Source organism: Eulemur rufifrons, chromosome 14 (genome assembly GCF_041146395.1).
Source record: "Eulemur rufifrons isolate Redbay chromosome 14, OSU_ERuf_1, whole genome shotgun sequence".
Lineage (NCBI taxonomy): Eukaryota > Metazoa > Chordata > Mammalia > Primates > Lemuridae > Eulemur > Eulemur rufifrons.
Window position 1 is genome coordinate 35,450,337 of NC_090996.1, and position 20,851 is coordinate 35,471,187.

Sequence of the window (20,851 nt, forward strand, 5' to 3'; positions counted from 1 at the left end):
CACGGGCGTGGGGCTGCCCTGAGAGGGGGGCTGGCTTCTCACAGGCCTGCCTGACGCTCGGCGCCAGGAGGAAACTGAGGCACGGGGCTGTGCTTGCTGCGGACCCCGCCTCACGAGGAAGCCCCCGCAGCCAGGGTGCCTCCTCTCCGTGGGGTCTGCAGGCCTGGCCCACGGTGATGGGCCGGAACCTTCAGGGGCTGGCTGAGCCCACGTGGCCCGGAGGTTCCGAGGGCGTCTATTTACGAAGTGTCCGTGGGGTCTGGGGTCCTGACCACGGGGACCAGGACGGGCGCCCGCAGCCCACAGTCCGGATTCGAACGTCAGGCCTCCCAGGTGCTCACTCTCCCGGGAATCCTCCTGCACGGCACACGGTGCCTGTCCCTGAAGGGCGGGCTGGCGGGGGCCGCAGCTCCCAGGCGCTGGCCACGCTGCTACCCTGCCCCAGCTCAGATTGCTCGTCCAGGGCCACAGAAACACCAGAGCGACCCCGACTCTGGGTTAGAGCCTAATTCGTCCCTTGGAAATCGCCTTGCTGACTTCCAAGCACCCAGCTCCACGCTCGTCGGCAGGTGGCTGCGGAGGGTTCAACAGTTTGCCAAGCGCCTCGCTCCGTTCTCACCATGCTTTGGGGTCAGCTAGCAAGCGGCCTGTGCCCTGCTCTGGGGACCAGCACGTGCCGCTAAGGGCAGAGAGACTAAGTCTGGGCCCCCAGCCCTCCTGGGCTTCCTCACACCCTGAGCGTGCGGCTCTCAGAGACTGAAGCACAGAATCCGCAGTGTTGCCCTCAGTTCCCCAGAAAGGGACCGACGTGGCCTCGAGTTGAGCATCCTGAACCTTCTGGTCTGCAGACACAGCCACAGGTCAGGCAGGCACGAGGGAGACCGTGTGTGACGTCACCGGAAGCTCTCTCTGCCTGTCCTGGCTTCCGGAAGCTTGGTGGCAGGAACCAGGCGCCACCACTCAGCCGTGCGGCCCAGCTCCGTGGGCTGGGGATGGGACAGAGACTGGGAACGTCAGTCCTCGGCCCAGGACACTGCCTCCTCTGGTTCCCTTGGGCCAGCGCCCTCGGCTGCTGACACCCTGGACGAGCCCTGGGACGCCCTGCTCCCGGGGCCTGCGGCACAGCATCACCTCGACTGGGAGGGCGGAGAGCGGAGGCGGAACCCGACCTCGCGGGCTTCTCCTGCCTCCCGAGCAACCCCAGCACTGCGCCCTGAACTCAGGCTGAGCAAGGCCTGGGAATCGCCGGCCTCGCCCTGTCCTGCACGCACAGCTGGCTGTCCCAGGCAGTATGTTCTAGAAACTCCCCTCAAACAATGAATCAGCAAACATTAAAGCGCTACCCTTAGCCGAAGTATGTACACATACAGGTGCGTATTTCCCAGCGATTATAATCTGAAATTCTAAAAACATCTCGTCCTGGTCCACTCTATTTTCTGAAGGACGGGTGACTGGCCCGAGGCCACCCGCAGACAGGGGCCACAGCGGGGCTTCGAGCCCACTTCACGGTCCCGAGTCCCGGCTTCCCGCACAACTCTCCGCCCCGGGCACCCGGGACGAGGCTGAACGACAGGCCGGGCGTCGCCTCGTCCCCCGACTCAGACTGCCCCCCGCTCTGTGGCGGCGGAAAGCCCCGCTCTGAGTCTGAGGTTAGAAACGCATGTCAGTGCGCCGGCGAGTTCACACACGTGGAGCCCACGAACGACAGGGATCGACAGCGAGAGTCTCCCCGAGGGTGACTGAGCTGGGGCCACATGCGCTTCGCACACGCTCCTGCCCCGGCGCGCGCCCGCGGGGCTCCCCTGGGCCGGCGGGGACGGGCCCTCCTACCTCCTCCCGGGCAGGCTGCCCTCCGTCTGGCCGCTGCCCCCGACCTGCTGCATCTTGGACCTCTCGATGTGCTCCACGTAGGTCTGGATCATCTGCGGGAAGCGAAGCTCGGTGAGCACGCGCTGCCCGCCGCGCCTCGCCCGCCTCCCTGCCCGCCGGGCTCTGACGAGCTGCGCGCCACGAGCTCATAGAACGGGACCAAGTCGGGGGACCCGACCGGCACAGGGCCGACAGCCTTCCCGTCTGGCAGCAAAATGCCCGAAAAAAAAGACGCTAGAAAAAGCAACCAGAGGTCAGCGGTGCGTCGCAGGAGCGGGGCGGCCCACCCCGTGCCGTCTGCACGCCGGCCGGCCGAGCACCCACCTCCGTGTGCCGCTGGTGCAGGGCGTTGTACTCCTTCTTCATCTCCGACTCCCGCTCCTCCAGCCGGGAAACTGGAAAACACAACGGATGCCCGTCAGCCACACAGCTGCTCGTGGCCTCGGGTCGCGCCGCCGGGGCACGGCACAAACCCTGATGCCTGCTGACCCTCTGGGGCACTGGGCAGCGGGCTCTGGCCGGCGGGCTGGGTGGCGCCGTGTGTGCCGCACTACGGGAGAGTGTCCACCTCCGCCACCAAGAGAGCGGGACGCGGAGACTCACACGAGCGAGCTGCTCAGGTCGGCCGGGGCTTCTGACACATGGGCAAAGCTCGCGGTGTGCCACGTGCGGCCAAGACGTGAGTGAGAAGCGTGTGGAAGAGGCAGATTTCAAAGCGAGTAGCCCCTGAGACGTGTCAAAGGGCAACACAACATTGGAAGCAAAGGCAGAACCGACCGCAAGGTCCCTTACACATGCCAAGGGCTGGGGAGACCGAGTCACGACCATGCCCCCTTGGGCCGACAGCCGTGTCTGCCCTAAATGGGCGGCCCTGCAAGTGCTCTGCCCACGAGACACAGGCCTGTCCCCTGCGGGCCCTGCCCTCAGCGCACACCGCCCAGTCTTCCGCAGCCTCCCGGAGTCTGTTCCAAACTGATTTAACAAAGCACACGGTTCAACATCCCACTCGGCCTACACGCTCTCCTGCTCCATGGCCGGGCACGTGGCCAGCCTAGCAGAGTCCTCAGACGCTGTCGCTGCCTGCCGCTACCACGCTCCCAGGTGACACGCTGGGGACACACCTGGGGACCCCACGCTGAGGAGCAACGTGGGTGTCAGACTCAGTCTGATCTTCCCGTGAGGAGCCTCAGTGGTTACAGACACCAGCACACAACACACGTATGACTTATAGACACCAGCACACAACACACGTATGACTTACAGACACCAAAACACAGCACACGCATGACTTACAGACACCGGCACACAACACATGACTTATAGACAAAGAACACAACACACGTATAACTTACAGACACCAACACACAACACATATGACTTATAGACACAGAACACAACACACGTATGACTTACAGACACCAGCACACAACACACATATGACTTACAGACACCAACACACAACACATATGACTTATAGACACAGAACACAACACACGTATGACTTACAGACATCGGCACACAACACACGTATGACTTATAGACACCGGCACACAACAACACACGTATGACTTGTAGATACTGGCACACAACACACGTATGACTTATAGACACCAGCACACAACAACACACGTATGACTTATAGACACCAGCACACAACACATGTATGACTTATAGACACCAGCACACAACACACATATGACTTACAGATGCCAACATACAACATATATGACTTATAGACACGGCATGCAACACACACGTGGCTGCCAGAAGAGAGAGCAGACGACCCATCCCAGGTGTGTCCTGACCTGGCCCCTGCTCTGTCCCTGGCAGGGGCTGCCTGACCGACGTCCGTCCCTGGAGAGGACTGTGCAGTGGGGACGGGGCGGGGCAGGGGTGCAGCCACCGCCTGGTCCCCTCTCAGTGGCCCCGCCCTGCTGCGGACCAAATGAGTAACTCAGCCTGAAATTTGAGTTTATATTTTTTTCTTTCCAAGAGAAGAGCTGAAAAGGTTCATACGTGAAACGTGTTCTAAGCAAAGGGAATACGAAAGTCTCTGCGCAATCACAGAGAGGGTTTATCTGCGCCTGCGCTAACGGGCCGCTCGGCTTTCTTCCAACCTGCACACGCGGGAGCAGTTACATGCGTGCACACGCGGGAGCGGTTACGTGCGTGCACACGCGGGAGCGGTTACGTGCGTGCACACGCGGGAGCGGTTACGTGCGTGCGCCGCCATGGGCCCTGCGGTCACGCCGACCCTCGGCCTCGCCAGCAGCCAGCCTTAGCACGGCGGCCCTGAGGTCTTGGTTGGGGAAGGGGACAGGCCCAGCGTCTCAAAACATTTTTGTCCCAACTTGATCCTAACTGTTCAGAGACATGACGGCACCTGCTGTCCCCGGTAACCAGGGAAGCGGCAAATGGGTCTCAGTCATCAGAGCATCTGATCACAGGAAATCTAGTGGCGCAGGCAGTCGTAACACCGACAGTCCAGTTTGAGCAAAGACTTTCGAAAACAGAAACAAGTGTTCCTATAGTAGTAACAGAGGGCCCCTTTCCCCACCTGGCCTTGCAGGGGACAGGTTCTCCTGCAGACCCCGGGTCAGCACAAGCCCGTCTGGGACGCACCGGCGGGTCCACCTGCCCGAGGAGCCGCCGCTCTTCCGCATGGCGAGGGGAGCCCAGGGCGGCGGGAGGCTTTGCTCTGCGGCCACAGAAGGACCCGACAGACCACGCATGGGTGACTTGGGGGACATTACGGCGTGAAGCGCAAGTGCTGCATGATCAAAGGGGCCTTATCTGTTTATTTTCCTTTCTGCGAGGAGTCGAGGCTGACTGCAGACACGCACAGCAGCGCGGAGAGAGGAAACAAGTGGCTGAGGGAATCTAAGTGACAATGACATAAGGTCACCATCGGGTCTTCCCTAATCTCTCTTCTTCAAAGGCTCTCAACGTCCTTCCCCGCCCGACCGTCTCGGGACAGCGAGGACGCGGCCCCGTCTCCCCGTGCTACTTACTCTGATCCGCGTAGTTCTTGGCCTTCAGCTCCAGCTGCCGCGTCTGGAACTCGTAGTGCTCCACCTGGATCTGCAGCTCTTTCTTCTCCTGTTCCAAGGCATCTTCAAACTCAATGAATTTCTACACGTGGAGGAGAGAAAAGGGGCAGGCGTCGTGAGTGTGTCACAGCCGCCCTTCGGGGCAAGAGCCACGGGCTGTCTCCGGGGCCTGAACAGGTGTCTCTCCACCTCGGACAATGCTTCCCGCCACTCGGGAGTGCCTGCCCTGTGCCCGGGACGAGGGCGAGCCCGGCCCTGCAGGACTGCCTCGCCCTGCACCCTGCCCTCCAGCTACGGCACTGCAAGCCCTGTCCAAAAGGAATCTCTGACCAGAGCCACCGCTCTGAGCATGTGCAGGATGCTGGCGGTCACTCTGGGTCTCTCTGGTGCCACACACAGAAGGTCCATGCTTGCTTTCACGCTCTGCCGTTGGGGTCTGGACATTTGTAACAACTTTTGAACACAGGGCGCCCCGCACGTCCATGCCTGCACCGGGCCTCACGGATCCCATAGCGCCCGTTTGCAACCAAGGAGCACAGTCCTCCCCACCAGACCTCTGAGCACGGTCGAGTCTGCCTTCCCGCGCCTCGCTCACGGCCCGGCTCAGGACACCATCACTGCCGGAACAGCCGGCAGCGCAAGGCTTGCTCCCGGCCCCTAAGAAAAGCAGAGTGACCGGTCTAGGTTTGGACTCTTAACCTTACATGGTAAGTTTGAGCAGAATTATCACCAAACCAGGCGAAAGGAAAGCACTTTGCAAAATAAAAGAAGCTCCTACCCCGTCTCTACTAAAAATAGAAAGAAATTATATGGACAGCTAAATATATATACAGCAAAAATTAGCTGGGCGTGGTGGCACGTGCCTGTAGTCCCAGCTACTCGGGAGGCTGAGGCAGGAGGATCGCTTGAGCCCAGGAGTTTGAGGTTGCTGTGAGCGAGGCTGACGCCACGGCACTCTAGCCCAGGACAGAGGGAGACTCTGTCTCAGAAAAATAAAGAAAGAAAGAAAGAAAGAAAGAAAGAAAAGGGCTCCTGAGAGGTCTGAAGAGCAGAGGTGCCACCGAGGCCCGCGTGGTGGCACACGCCGCCAGGTTAATGCCCACAGCGGCCCTGAGGGGGCGCTGTTAACACCGCGATTTTACTGAGTAGAAAACCGGGAAATACTATCAAGAACTTCATTTGCAGGAAGCATCGATATCAGCTGGGTTCTTAGCACATAGCGATTTCTCAGAAGATGGTTACACAGAACCGACGGCTGGTTTCAGGTTTTGCTAGTTCATTGGTGGTCACAGCTGTGTTTCCCATAATGACTCCACCCAGTCCCCCCCTCCCCACAACAGGCCCCCAGACACTTCTTCCCAGAGCAGCTTCTAAAACGGTCTTTGTGCTGACAACCGCTGGGGCTCCTGCCCGAAGCATGACTCATCCGTGCAGCCGTCGAGCGGGCAGAAGCCCCAGGGAGGCCGGCAGGGCAGGCAGGGCGGCACACGCAACCCCAGCAAATGCGAAAAGCAAACAACCCACAGCCAGGAAAATGCACATTTTTTTGTGCAGCTGTACAAAAAAAAAAAAAAAAAATCAGTGTTTTTGAATTAGCTGTGGATACAACCAGCATATGAAGAACAAATCAATGCTACTGGATATTTTTTAATCGGGTAATTTTAATTCCCATTACTTGAAAAAAGAAAAATGGCAAAAAGGGATTTGAGGAGATAAGAGAAATTAGATGAGAGTGTTGCGAGAGGAATATTCTTTAGAAACCGCATCGCTACCATCTAGAGTCAGTTAAAACTGCTGTTCTTCCAGATGTGTGTGTGTGGGGGGCAGACGTGCAATCATTATGCGCCCCGTGTTCCATGACCTGGTTCAGTCGCTCACGTGTACTGGACGCCTCCACGCAGCAGTGACGGATCCACTCGCGTTTCTAACAGGTGCACGTCCCCGTGAGCACGCGCGGGGCACACGCAGGGCACACACAGGCCACACGCAGAGCACACGCAGAGCACGTGCGGGGCACACGCAGGGCACACACAGGCCACACGCAGAGCACACGCAGGGCACACGCAGAGCACGTGCGGGGCACACGCAGGGCACACACAGGCCACACGCAAAGCACACACAGAGCACGCATGGGGCACACGCAGGGCACACACAGGCCACATGCAGGGCACACACAGGCCACATGCAGAGCACACACAGAACACACGCAGGGCACACGCAGAGCACACACAGGGCACGTGCGGGGCACACGCAGGGCACACACAGGCCACACGCAGAGCACGTGCGGGGCACACGCAGGGCACACACAGGCCACAGGCAGAGCACACGCAGGGCACACACAGGCCACACGCAGAGCACACGCAGAGCACACACAGGCCACACGCAGAGCACACACAGAGCACGCGCAGGCCACACGCAGAGCACACACAGGCCACACGCAGAGCACACGCAGGGCACACGCAGGGCACACGCAGAGCACACGCAGAGCACACGCAGGGCACACGCAGGGCACGCGCAGGGCACGCGGCCTCCGGCCGGGCTCTCAGGCTGCTCTGCACGCCCAGCACCGCGGCTGTGGGCACACACACCCGGGCACTGTCTGCCGGCTCCCTGCTCTCCCAGGCTGTGTCCCCCCACCCCCCGCTACCTGACTGCAGAGGGTGTCCCCACTCACGCCCCCCCAACCACACGGACACGCCCTGTCCCAGGACTCTCGTTTCCGCACGCGGCCAAACAGTGTCACCGCCAACCCCACAGTGGGAACGCGGCACAGTCGTCTAAATCTTCAGTTCCTCGGTTACAAGTCATGTGGAACATTTTCCACAAACTTACTGGTGATATGTACCACTTCTCTGGCAATAGCTCATTCGGTTCACACCTTTCTTGTTGATTTATAAGGACTTTCCAAGACTTTGCCTTCTATCTGCAAGTGTTTTTCCCAGGGTGTCGTTTGGGTGTGGATGTTGTCTCGGTACTTGGTGATTTATCCTTTCCCCATTGCTCTGAGATGCCCCTTCGTCACACGCTGAACCCTGATATATATTTCTATTGCTGACGAGCCAGTGCCAAAGGTTTTTTTTAATTATTATTTTAATAACACCACAACTGGTATTGTTGTGGTATAGTATCTTTTGGTATCTGAATCTGTTACCCCTGTTACATCTTCCTTTTCAACATTTTCTTGGTTATTCCCATTTTATTTTTTTTTGAGACAGGGTCTCACTTTGTCACCTGGGTAGAGTGCAGTGGCAGGATCACAACTCACTGCAGCCTCCAACTCCTGGGCTTGAGTGATCCTCCTGCCTCAGCCTCCCGAGCAGCTGGGACTGCAGGCGTGGGCCACCATGTCTGGCTAATTTTTCCACTTTTTGAAGAGACGGGGGTCTCGCTCTTGTTCAGGCTGGTCTTGAACTCCTGGGCTCAAGCAACCCATCCACCTCCACCTCCCAGAGTGCTGGGATTACGGGCATGGCCACTGAGACAGGCCATTTCCCACTTCTTTGTCCTTCTAGATCAACTTGAGAATTACCTCAAGTCACTTACACATTTATTTTTTGAATATGCAACTCGCCTATTAGGAAGCACCAGGTCTCTGTCCCTCAGGAAGGGGTCAAATGTTCAGTCCTTGTTTTCAGAGAGACGACGTTTAGGGCCAGATGTGGGGGGAAGCGAGAACTCAGCCTGAGCAAGTGAAGAGGAGTCTGATGAGGCTTCTAGAGCCAGAAGCTGGAACGTCCTCCTTTCCTTACAACTGCTCACTGTCTTCCCTCTGAGCTGAGCCACTGGGGTGTCATGCAGAGAAAACAGCTCTTTGGGGACAGTGCTGTCTCTCTAGAACTTGTACCCTGTTTATGTTTCACCTAACGCCAGCATTTGATGCTCAGGAGTCAGATGGAAGACTTCCAAAGGACAGACAACGTAAGAACGCCCACTGCCAGCTTCCCCAGGTCAAGACAGACTTTCCATTGCTCCATCCTGAAAGGTGACAGTTAAAATCCAACATCAGTGACAATGCCAAAAAGCCCTGTCAGGCCACATAACCCCATTCCTGGTAAAGTTGGTCCCAAACCCGGTCACGTGCAGAAATCCTCTAACGCCAGGCGCTCTGAGACGTGGGTGGGGGTGGGGTGGGGGGTGGACACCCCGAGCCAGGGAACGCAGCGGTGGCTAAGGGCACAAGGGGGACAGGGGGACAGGTCCAAGCTCCATCCAGTGCCGGGCAGGGCGGCTGGGGCACTGGCCGTGAGCGTTAGTGACTGGGTCAGTCCAAGTCACAAAAATTCAGTGGATGTTTCCAAAGAAGCAGAAAGTGTTTGTATTTACAGACCATTCACTTTAGGTGTAAGAGAACCAAGAACTTTCCGTGGTGAGGAATAGGGCAGGGTAGAGACTACGTCTACAAAACTTTCTTTAAAGTCAAATCTGACTATGACAAAACATGAATGGAAGTGAGAAGAATGGAATTTCAACTGTCAGCCTTTGTGCCCAGTGGGCTTGCGTGACGCTAGGTTATAAAAACAATCCGTTGGAAACACAGCGCAGCGTTTCTTGCGGGAGCGTCTGAGGTGCCGTCGCGGCCCCAGCTGCAGGTGTGACCGCCGCCAAAGCACTGTCTGTGCACGCCGACCGCGGGACTGCGGCTGCGGGCGCGTGTGACATCACCATCGGAAGAACCCGGCCTGAGCAAAGTGTCGCGCGGCGCGTGGCAACACACAGATGGGTGAGGCCACCTTGGGACGCATCTGAGCTCCCCGAACGGCAGCAGCTGGAGATTATGCGATGAAGGAAAACACCTCCAGGGTCCACCCCTCACGGTCTGGATTCGAAATGCCCGGTTCTCACTTCCGAATGCCCACATGCCACAGGACCCCTGGGCAGACATGCTTCTAAGATGGGTCCTGAGGTCAGACCACCGGTGCGGAAAGAAAAATTTAAATAAATAAACAACCAAAGAATGAGAACGGCTTCCTCCTCCCTCCTACTAACAAAGTGCTCTGTTTTAAATTAAACTCAACTTTTGTTTTCAGAACTTGCTTTTTGGTGAATTCGTGAATTTCAAGACACACATTACAATAACCGGAGAGCACAGTCTCTCCCCACATCTAGTAATCCAGCCAGCCTTCCTTAGTGTTCCACAGAATAAGATCAGCCTTCCATCTTCTTTGGGAAAAAAGCAAAGTTAAGAAGGAAACTGACTTTTCACATCAAGCACAAAATCCAGCGGACGACCCCACTGTCGGCATTCCGGGTTCCCAGAGCGCGAGTGAGTTCTAGGCACTCGCTCTTGCTCGACGCCATCGTGGGGCTTCGCTAACTCTCATGACACGAGGATACTTTACTGGCAGACACTTAAAACTCACATTTTAAACCCAAACCCTCCCTCTCCCGCGTGCTCAGGCCGCACACAGTTAATGGTTCCACTCTGGCCGGTGCGTTGGTGACGACGCCCACAGGGATCGAAGGCGCCTGCCTTTGCGTTATTGATCAATTTATTTCCTTCCCTGGGGGTGAGGGGGTGGAGCAAATTTCCAAAAGAAAAATGCTCTTTTCTGGTCTTTGATCTGAAGCAGGCAGAGAGGCCGACAGTGGAGGTGCTGGATGCAGGCTTCTGTGCCCAGGGGACACCCTCCTCTGTGGCTAATCCGGGGGGGTCCACAGGGACCTCCCCACACGGTCAGAAGCTTCCCGAGGCCCAGCGGGGCAGTCGGAGCCGTCTGTCTGATCCCCACAACTGCGTAACTGCCCAGATCTCAAACCCAGGAGAGCGGACGTGCGGGTCGTGGCCTGGAGTTACACAGGCTGCCCCCAAAGCCCCCTGGGCAGCGCACGGGCAGAGGGAAGGACATTTCTGCACTCGAGCGTTACACGTGGGCCGAGACACGCGGTGACAAGCCTCGGAATGCAAGAGCCGGTTGACAGCAAGGGCTCCTCGTGTGCCCGGGAGGGGCTGCTTGGTCCAGCGCCGCCTGAAACACATCCCAGAGGTCGAATGCACACGGACTCGCCAGGCCGCTGAGGCAGATGGAAAAACACACATGGCTGGTACGAGGGGAAGGAGGAAAAATGAAGATAAAGCTAAACCCCATCTGAGGTCTCATCCTGTGAAAAATCTCCCTGGGAAGAATTGCCAAGTAGGATTTTATTCTCTGAAGCACCCTTGATGGTTCCCACCAGCGCCTTGGACTCCCCCCGTCCCGCCCCACCTGGCAGAGACGCCAGCGGGCGCCCCCGGCTCTCGGGACGCAAAGGCCTTGCTCTCCAGAAACCAGCGTTCCAGCCTTGAGAGGGGCTTGAGTGCCAAGCAGCCACCGGGCCGCGCTAGCTGGGCGCTCACTGGTGGGGAGGTCGGGGCAGGCCCACAGGGGCGTAGAGCGAGACCCTCTCTCAGAACCCCACGAGGTGTTAACAGACAAAACCCCAAACTCTGTAAAATAATTTAAAGAGGTTGGCTCTGAGCCCAATACGGGTGGCCCCCGCTGCGGCACATGCCTGGAGAGGTCCTGAGAACACGTACCCGAGGCAGCCGGGGCCCGGTCTGGTTTCACGCGTTCTCGGAGACAGGAATTACGTGTAAAACTGCAAATCAGCACGTGGAGCGGTACACAGGTTTGGCCCCCAAAGGGGGGGACATCTCAAAGTGGGCATTACAGGTTATGGTGGGTTCAAATACGCTTCGATTTGTAATTGGTTAAAGAAATAAGGCTTTATGTAAAGGCTTGAAATGTTTTAAGTTAAGATAAAGAAGTCCGTGCTCAGAGACAAGCCACCGATAGTCCATAATCTCTTAAGCACACTGATGGCCTGCAGGTGACTTAAACTTTGCCCTGGGGGCCTTGGGTCCTGTTAATAATTTAATATCTTATTGTCTGAGGAGGGTCTGACCTCTCTTCCCTTCGGTTTTAAGGTTGTCCTGGGGTCCTCTTTGTCGGGGGTGGGGGTCCGTTTAGCTGGGGGTGGGGGTCCGTTTAGCCGGGGGTGGGGGTCCGTTTAGCTGGGGGTGGGGCCTTAGGATTTTACTTTAGTTCACAGAGGGACAGCCTTGAGGAGAAAGGCCCTATCACACTTATTAAGAACTTGAAATTCCCCAAATCTCTTTCCCCTACCAGGCGCTCAGAAAAATGTAACCGATTAATGACTTCATGGGCTGGAAGTGTCTCTGCAAATATTTCGCTTCTTCGGGCTGCGACTTCCCCACCCCCAGTGATCAGGGCCCTCTGCCGCTGCCACGCGCGGCTGCCTGCAGACACACCCGCCCTGAGCGTGCCCGTCCCGGGACCCACAACGGACTGGCTTGGTTTGCGGAACTGACAAAAGCATCAAGGTTATGCACAAGCAAAGTCTCCCAGCTCCACCGACAGGCAGATGGACAAACACCCCCGCGGCGGGACACCGCTTGGCAATGACGCAACGGCACACGACCACCTGGACCAATCTTGTAGTTGTCATGCTGAGTGAAAGAAGTCAGACAAAAAAGCGTTTACACCACACAGCTCCACTTATCCAGAATTCCAGAAAGTGCAGACTAATCTCCAGTGACAGAAGCAGGTGGTCACCTGGGGCAGGGGAGCGGGCAGGGGCCGGCGGAGTCTGCAGGGAGACTGGGGTGACGGCACCCTCACTACCTCACTGCACGTCAAAACCCATCACACTGCGGCGGAAGTATGTGTAGTCCACAGCGCGTCAGTGATACCTCAAGAAAATTGCTGTCCCTCCCTGTCCCCCCAAAAATAAAGAAAAGAAACGAAGATTCAACCCTGTGCCCCAAGCACAGGCCAGGCGAGGTGCCCGCGACGTCCTGCCAGGCCCCCCTGGGCTCTTCAAGAATTTCACCACTTCTCTGTCGTTTCCTCAACAGGACGGTCATTTCCCCCACCCCACCGTGTTCTCCCAGCTGGGCTCCTGACCAGAAATCTGCCCTCCTTCTGGAACATGCTCAGAAACAAACCCGCTTTTTAAGCATCCTCCTCTCTCGCCTGAAGCTGAGTAACTTAGAAACATCACTGCCTGGCGTTAAGGCAGCTCAGCTAGACCCCGCGCCGGGCACGACAGCCCTGCCCACGTGCGACTATTTCAACTTAAATTCATTAAAATGAAAGACAACAAAAAACTCAGTTCCATGAGTCACCAGTGAAGTGCTCTGTGGCCCCATGTGGCCAGAGCCTCCTGAACTAGACGGCACAAAGCCAGAACGCTGGCTCCAGAGACAGTCCTTGACCTTCAGGAGCTGAACAGCCAGCTCGGTGAGATGTGTGCCCAGGCAAGGATGGCCGTGTCCCCTCCCCGTCCACGCACAGATGAAGGTGACCAGCCTCTCTCCAGCTGTGCGGACAGGGAGAAAAGGACGGGCTTCGGGCTGGACGCACCACAGGGGCCGCTCCCCTCAATCGGGAGGCAGATTAACCTGGGGATGCCCGCGGGAGGCACAGAGGGGACCGGGAGGCACAGAGGGGACCGTTCACATCTCACTTCTCTGCACCATCAGACGCTAGGGAGTCGGGTGGGACAGGAAGTGGCCAGTTAAAACCCCCAAGGAGGGGCATGCCCAGGAGGGAGGGGAGCCTCGGGGCGGGGGACAGTGGGGAGGCCAGAGGGAGGGGAGGTTGGCGAGAGGGGCCGGAGACCAGGGCCTCACCTGGTCACTCCAGGTCCCCTCATTTTACTGAGAGCAAGGGGCTAATCCCCCTGCCTGGCACCCAGGCTGGCCCCTGGAATGCTGTGCTGAGTCAAGGATGAGCAGTCGCAGGGAGGTGACAGGGAGACTGGGTGATGGCAGTGACTGAAGCGGAGGGTGGCAAAGGAGGAAGGATGGAAGGACGCCAGGCCGTGGTGACTGGACAGGGAGACAGTGAGTTGGGCCTCGGGACCGGGTTTCACAGAGCCAAGGACAAGCTGGAAGGCTGCGCTCCTGTGTGCCCTCGACAGTCACCGTCACGCACTAACAGGCCGTCTTCCCGCCCCAGCTGGAAATGGGAACCTCAGGAAGGGCCTGTCCCAAGTCCCGCGCCCTCCCCAGGTGCCCGTCGTGCACAGGGGAGGACTCGGCAGACCCGTCGCCGAGGATGAGGACACCTGCCCGGTGTCTGAGCACCAGATGGAGGCAAAGGGACAGACCTGTGCCCAGGTCGCAGAGCGCGGAGAACGGGGACCACCCAGCACGAGGGAGGCCACAGGGACGCCGGACCCCAAGGCCTGAGCACAGCGAGAGAAACGCAATGCGGGAAATGCTCGCGTCCGGGAGTCTGGCGGAGGAGCAGTATTTTTGCAACTTGTGTATTATTTCAAATCAGAATTTTAAAAAAAACTTAAAAATGAAACAAATTTAATTTAGAAGTCCTAATTTTGTTAGAACTGACTTCCATCAGTGCTCGAGCCCGTCTGACAGCTGCCGCTACAGCCAGCAAGAGGCTGTGCGGGGCCCGGCTCCCGGCCTCTGCCATCCGGCTGGGAAGCGCCTGTTTGCCTGTGGCACCTACACTGGTTTGTTTCCGCGGTTTAGGAAGACAGCTGTACCCCTGGAGTCCCTGGTACAGCCAGAGTGGACCAACTTTTAGAGGCAACTAGGAAAGGCAGTTCCGGCTGGAACATTTTAACAGCTTCCTCTAGAAATTAAAAAAAAAAAAAAAAAAGCAATTTACAAAAAGATGTCAAAAACTGCTCTCAGCATTACAGCGTGGCAAAAGAAGGTATCATACTCTGGCCAAGCGGCGGTGAATCTACAACTGTGATACAGGAAGCACTAAAAACTTCTGATTCATTGTACTGATTCACTAACAAAAAAGGCGCAATGACAATCTCTATAGAGTGGGATTACGGTGTTTGTGTTTTCAGCTTAACCCCACCCAAATGGTCTTCTATGAAACGGATTACTTTTATTTAACTAGGAAAAAATAAGTTTTGGATAAAACTTCCCTCCACGTGGATGCTTCCCTTACACCACGTGTCGAATCCTCAGCAAATACCCACACGTTTGCCTTGTTGACAGAACGTGCCCTTGAGTTGCTTGAGATGATCTGGGGGCCATTACTAGCAGTTTCTTTAGGGACGAGATTTCATATTTTAAGGCAAATAACAACTACTGATACCCACATGTTGTCTCTGAAACATTATTTTTCCTCTTGGAAGCCAGGCGGTTTCACTGCAGGGAAGGGGCGCTCTGCTGCCTGGCTGGGTGCACACGCCTCCCTCTGAGGTCACGCGGGGCCCCTCGCAGGCAGGGGCGTCCTTCCCTGCTGCCCACCTCCTCCCATTCCAGTGGGAAAGCCCTTGAGGGATTTTTAAAACTTTGCAGCAGAACCGCACCCTCCAAGGCTGTCAGAATCCACCAAGGGCTCTGCCCCGGCCCTGCCAAATCCACCTGCCACGATTCCCCAGGTGACCAGTGACAGCACTTGCACTGGAGATGACACCGACCCGCCACGCCTACAACTCGCTAGCTTTGCACAGGCAGCCACCACGACCCAGAGAGGGGACGAGGCCAGTCGCAGGGTGTGCGGCTCCCGAGAGCCGGCTGGCACTCAAGCGGCACCTGCGGACTCCGCAGCCGGCCCCTCCCTGGACCACCTCTAGCTGCCGCCACTCTCGTGAAACCAGCCACCTGGTGTGACAACAGACTCGGAACCTCTCACTTAGCATTACGGGCAAGAAATAGGGAGCAGGGGTATGTGTTCTGCTCAAGGCTTTAAAACCCCCTGCAGGGTCTGTCTGCTCAGAGGGCTGCAGGAGGCTCAGGTTACCGTCTCTGACTAAGCCTTTGGAGCAGAGCGGCCAGCCGGGCCGGAGCTTCCGCTGACAGCTCACCCAGGAGCTCCTCTGCACCAAGACACGCTTGCAGCCTGTGACGTCCAGCTCTCGTGTTATCAGACACACATCTATGTGATCACGAGTGCCTGCCTAGAAATAGAAGCCGACCCACAGTGCAGTGGTCTTTTCCACAGAACTGTAATCGAATGTCTGCCTGAGTGGATAAAGGAGCGAGCATGCCAAATGTTTACAGGTTTGTGCCTTTCCCTAGTTGTAAAGACCTGAGGTCTTTCCAAGGGCGTGCCATTAGCATTTAATCACAGCCTCCATGCCGGTCCGCTAAGCATCTGCTGGCTCTGAGGCTCTGCTCAGGAAGCTCTCTGCTGCGCAGCGTCTCTAAATAGCGGGGGCAATGGTGTGTCTCGGCCTAAAGGCAACCTCCTTGCCGCCCACCAGCTCGGTCCAGCGGGAGCCTGAGCAGGAGGGCGGGGGATACGCTGGTGGCTGCACATGAGCTGCAGGGGCAGAGCAGAAAGACTGGTCCCTGCAGAGCTGATGTTTAAGACACAAGGTTATAATTCTTAGCCTGAAGGTTGTCCATCTTGATTTCCTCCTTCTAGTTCCTTCTTACCCACTACATAGACCACAGAGGTCAGAATGTAAGAAGAAAACCCCACTTGAAACCTCAGTCAGGCACCAAATGGGCACCGAGGATGGTGAGAGACGTGGGGGGCAGTGCCCAGCACAAAGAACGCAGCCACAGCTTCACGGCGGGGCAAGGGAGCCCCGAGACCCAGACTTCTGGGGAGCACCCCCTGAGGCCCCGCAGCACCGCACGGAAGGAAGCGCCCAGGCCAGGCGCGGGGTTCAGTCTGCATCCTCGCCCGGTGCTCCTGGGCATGTGACCTTGGCCCGGCCCTTCCACTTCTCTGGGTCAGGTCCCGTCCCAGTAAGATGCCTAGGGTCACTCTGAGCTCTCGCATCCCCTCAGGGTGGGGGAGCTTGGGTATCCCAATCAACAGACGACAATCTCTCGACAGACACGAAACCCAAACGGAAAATAAAGCCCAGTAAGTAAGAATGGTACAAGATACTGTTATTTTTTATAAACATGCTTTAAACCAAACTAGGGCATAAACCACCTTGGTTTAAGACAAAGTCAAAATACTGAAACAATCTTTTATTTCACTACTAAAGTCAGGAATATGTCAAGCCAAATTAATTGAAAGGGAATTTAAACTCACTAAGTAAGATGCCTCCTATTCACAAATCAGAGAGCATCACCTCGCTCCTAGAATAACAGAATCTCTGGGCTCAGAGATCACCTAGGGCCGTTCCTTCCTTTGACTGATGGAAAATCAAAACCCAGAGCCAGCCAGCGATGTGGCCAAGGTCACAGAGGCCAAGCAGGGACGAGAATTCAGGCTCCCTGAACCTGCTCCACCCTGCGGGTCCCACAAGCCCGAGGCTCCAGGGCTGGGCGCCGTGGTGGATGAATGGACTCAGAGCGCTCCCTACATGCACCGTTCTCCCAACTGGTTCACAAATAAGCGACTTCCAGGTTATGAAGACAGCCTAGAACACAACTGAATAGTTCAAAATTCTACTCTGATCTGCCGAGAAGCCAGAGTGGAGGTCCCGGCCTCGCGTCCATCACTAACACACACCCTCGCCACCAGAGGGAAAGACGTCAGCTCCACAAACCTGGGCCTTTCCCCAGCACAGAAGCAGCCTCATTGCGGCTGGGCCGTGTTTACATCTATCACCGAATTCACCATGTCACACGCCTTCAAAATACTGGATGAGGGACAAGGAAAAGGCCTCTTCCGGCTGCAGCACCATAGGGAAATCAGAGATCCCTTTCTGGGAGGGTTTACAATTGCAGCAGTGAGCAGAGGTAGTAACTGGGGTCTGGGAAACCGGTTTGGCCCAAAACACGCAAGAGCAAAGGGAACTGGCGTGGAAGCGGGGAGGGAGCGGAGGGGAGAGGGAGGCCCGCCTGAGGCTGAGCGCTCTCGGGTCGGGAGGGGGGGTCCCCGGGCCGGGCAGGAGTGGGGGAAGCCATGGCAGGGTCCCGGGAAGGGGTGCCGGGGGCGGGTGGGGAGGAGGGGTTCCGCGGCGGGGAGGGGTTCTCCGGGCGGGGTCCCCTGGCGCGGAGGGGATCCCGGGACGGGGGATCCCGGGGCGGGCGGGGAGGAGGGACCCCGGGACGGGGAGGGGGTCTCTGGGAGGGGAGGGGGTCCTGGGGCGGGTTACCCGGGCGGGGGGGGGGCCCGGGGTGGGGTCCCGGGGCGGGGAGGGTATCCCGTGGCGGGTACCGCGGAGGGGGGTCCCGGGGCGGGGCGGGGGATCCCGGGGAGGGGTCCCGGCCCTGCGCGGCCCACGCACCTCCTCGGCCTGCCTGCGCAGCGCCTTCTCGCGCTCGTACTGGGTGAGCAGCTGCTCGTTGTCCTCGCGCAGCAGCTCCAGCTCCACCTCGTGCTCCTGGTTCTCGCTGAGCACCGAGTCCAGGTTCTCCAGCACGTTCACCACGAGCGGCATGAGCTCCTTGACCACCTCCTCATCGTAGCAGTGGATGAGGCGCTCGAACTCGCGGTAGATGGAGCCCGCCAGGCCCGACACGCGCTCCGACATCACCGAGCCGGAGCAGTAGTCGTCCTGGTACACCACCACGCCGCCGCCCTCGTCCATCTGGATCTCCATCATCGCGGCCACCGCCGCCGCCAGCGCGGCCCGCTGTCCGGCCGGCGCGCCCGGCCCGCCCGCCTGCCTCTGGTCCCGCAGGCCGCGGCCCGTCGCCTCCCGCACCGCCGCCGCCGCCGCCGCCGCTGGTGCTGATGCTGCTGCTGATGCTGCGCCCGTCGATCACCCGCCGGAAGTCCCGCCCGCCGCCGGAGGGGGCGGCACCCGCACGGCCTGCGGCGCCCCGTCGCGCCGCCAGGGGGCGCGGGCGCCGTGACGTCAGAGGAAGCCGGTCCGGGGCCGGAAGCGCGGCTGAGCCTGGCGGGGCGCTTCCGGGCGGGCCAGTCCAAGCTGTCGGGCTGCGGGCTTGCTCTCGCTCCTCGCAGCTCGTCACCGGCCTGGGCCCCGCCCGCCTCCCCAGAGCGGCCTCCGGTCGCCTTCGGAGCCCCCTCGCGCACTGCCCCGCGCCAAGCGCCCCAGCGCCCGCGGCTTGGCCTCCCGCCCTCGGCTGCCCCGTGTGTGACTTCCCACATCTTCCGGTTTCTTTCCAGCTATGCATAATCTGTTGAACCCATCTATTGGGTTTTTAATTTCAGTGATTATATTTTTGTCCTACTTGATTGATTTGGTTATATTTTACCAGTTTTGATAGGCTCCTATTTCTTATACTTTCAACCACTCATCTTTGGGGTTTTTCTTTTTTGGTATCTCATAATTGCAGTACCAGCAGCCTTTGCAGGTCTGACTCTGCAGTCTGTCTCCTTGGCTGCCTCTTGCTCAGGCCCTTCTCTCAGTGTTCCCTGGGACTTTATCCGTGGAAATACTCTCAGCCCTGAATTTCAAATGAGCTGCTCGGGCTGGGCTCACGCCAGTAACCCCAGCACTCTGGGAGGCCAAGGCGGGAGGATCACTTGAGGCCAGGAGTTTGAGGCTGCAGTGAGCTATGATCACACCACGGCACTCCAGCCTGGGTGACAGAGCCAGACCTGGTCTCTTAAAAGAAAAAGAGTTGCTTTAGAAGACTTGCATTTTGTTTCGCTAGGCACCTGAGGATGCCATGAACTGCAGACTTTGAACTTTCACTTTGGGGGCCACACAGGTAGTGTGAATTCTGATCAAAAACCCATCAGGGGCCGGGCGCGGTGGCTCACGCCTGTAATCCTAGCACTCTGGGAGGCCGAGGTGGGCGGATCGTTTGAGCTCAGGAGTTCGAGACCAGCCTGAGCAAGAGCGAGACCCCACCTCTACTAAAAATAGAAAGAAATTATATGGACAGCTAAAAATATATATAGAAAAAAAATTAGCCGGGCATGGTGGCGCATGCCTGTAGTCCCAGCTACTCGGGAGGCTGAGACAGGAGGATCGCTTGAGCTCAGGAGTTTGAGGTTGCTGTGAGCTAGGCTGACGCCACAGCACTCACTCTAGCCTGGGCAACAGAGTGAGACTCTGTCTCAAAAAAAAAAAACAAACAAACAAAAAAAAAAACCCATCAGTAGCCAGGTGTGGTGTGCACCCAGCTACTCTGGAGGCTGAGTCAGGAGGATCCCTTGAGCCCAGGAGTTTGAGGTTTCAGTGCACTATGATCTCACCTGTGAATGGACACTTTACACCAGCCTGGACAACATAGCAAGACCCCCCCCTCTAAAAAAATTTAACAAAAACAACCCAAACCCATCTGTGACTGCTTAATGCTAATTGAATGGTTTCTTACCCCTGCTGTTCACCTGAAACGCCTGCAGGTCAGCTCAGATCCTCTCACCCTAACCTGACTGCAGCAAAACAATGAGCTCTCCTATAGCTGACACCCTAAATACTATTGTATTTTTCACACTTTCCCCTTGCAGCATTATTTGATGTATAAATGTTCACCCACCCCACTAAGAGACAAACTAAGGTTTCAGTCTCAGATTCAAACTGCCTGGGATTAGATCTTAAGTGACTTAATTTTCCCAAGTCTCCACTTCCAAGCCTGCAAAACTGAGCCTAAAATATTGAAACCTATTAGGAATGTGAGCTAACCCGTCAAAGACATGGCACCACCTCTGGCAAATAATACATGCAATGAATGTTATGTACAGTTGTGACATTTATATTGTCAAAATGCAATGCATAATTCTTCCTGCTGAGCAAGTTACAGAGCAAGCTTGTATTCTGGGGAATATTTTACTGCTTCTGCTTTCTGTCTTTTACAGAAATTTGACCTCTTTGAACTCATGAAGTAGCACACTCCAGCAGAAACCACGCTCAGTGCCACAGGGAGCGGCCAACTGACTTGGCCATCGTTAGTAATGTTTATCACTGACACGATTGGGGCAGGTTTGTTATTTGAAATTGGTTAAAGAAAATGAAATTTAAACAAGAAGACATTCTCAGGTCTTTCCTGCGTATGACAAAAAATAAATAATGAGATGACATGCTGAATAATTCTTGATGTTTGCTGAATAGTACAACTGGTCTGCTCCTTAAAGTTGAAGCTAACTGAATTACAACTTTCTTCTAATAGAAGAGCA

The 20,851-nt window shown here is 56.9% G+C and overlaps 1 protein-coding gene across 3 annotated transcripts in view; it reads right to left on the bottom strand.

Moving 5' to 3' along the window:
* Positions 1-18,365, bottom strand: part of MAPK8IP3 (mitogen-activated protein kinase 8 interacting protein 3) — a 45,446-nt gene extending 27,081 nt beyond the window's left edge. For all 3 annotated transcript variants that reach the window (XM_069486307.1, XM_069486309.1, XM_069486306.1), the window contains exons 1-4: positions 18,048-18,365; positions 4,881-5,001; positions 2,194-2,264; positions 1,831-1,922 (exon numbers count right to left, since the gene is read on the bottom strand). In XM_069486307.1, coding sequence (XP_069342408.1) covers positions 1,831-1,922; positions 2,194-2,264; positions 4,881-5,001; positions 18,048-18,365 — 602 coding nt within the window. The remainder of the gene's footprint in view (positions 1-1,830; positions 1,923-2,193; positions 2,265-4,880; positions 5,002-18,047) is intronic.
* Positions 18,366-20,851: the final 2,486 nt, after the last annotated feature.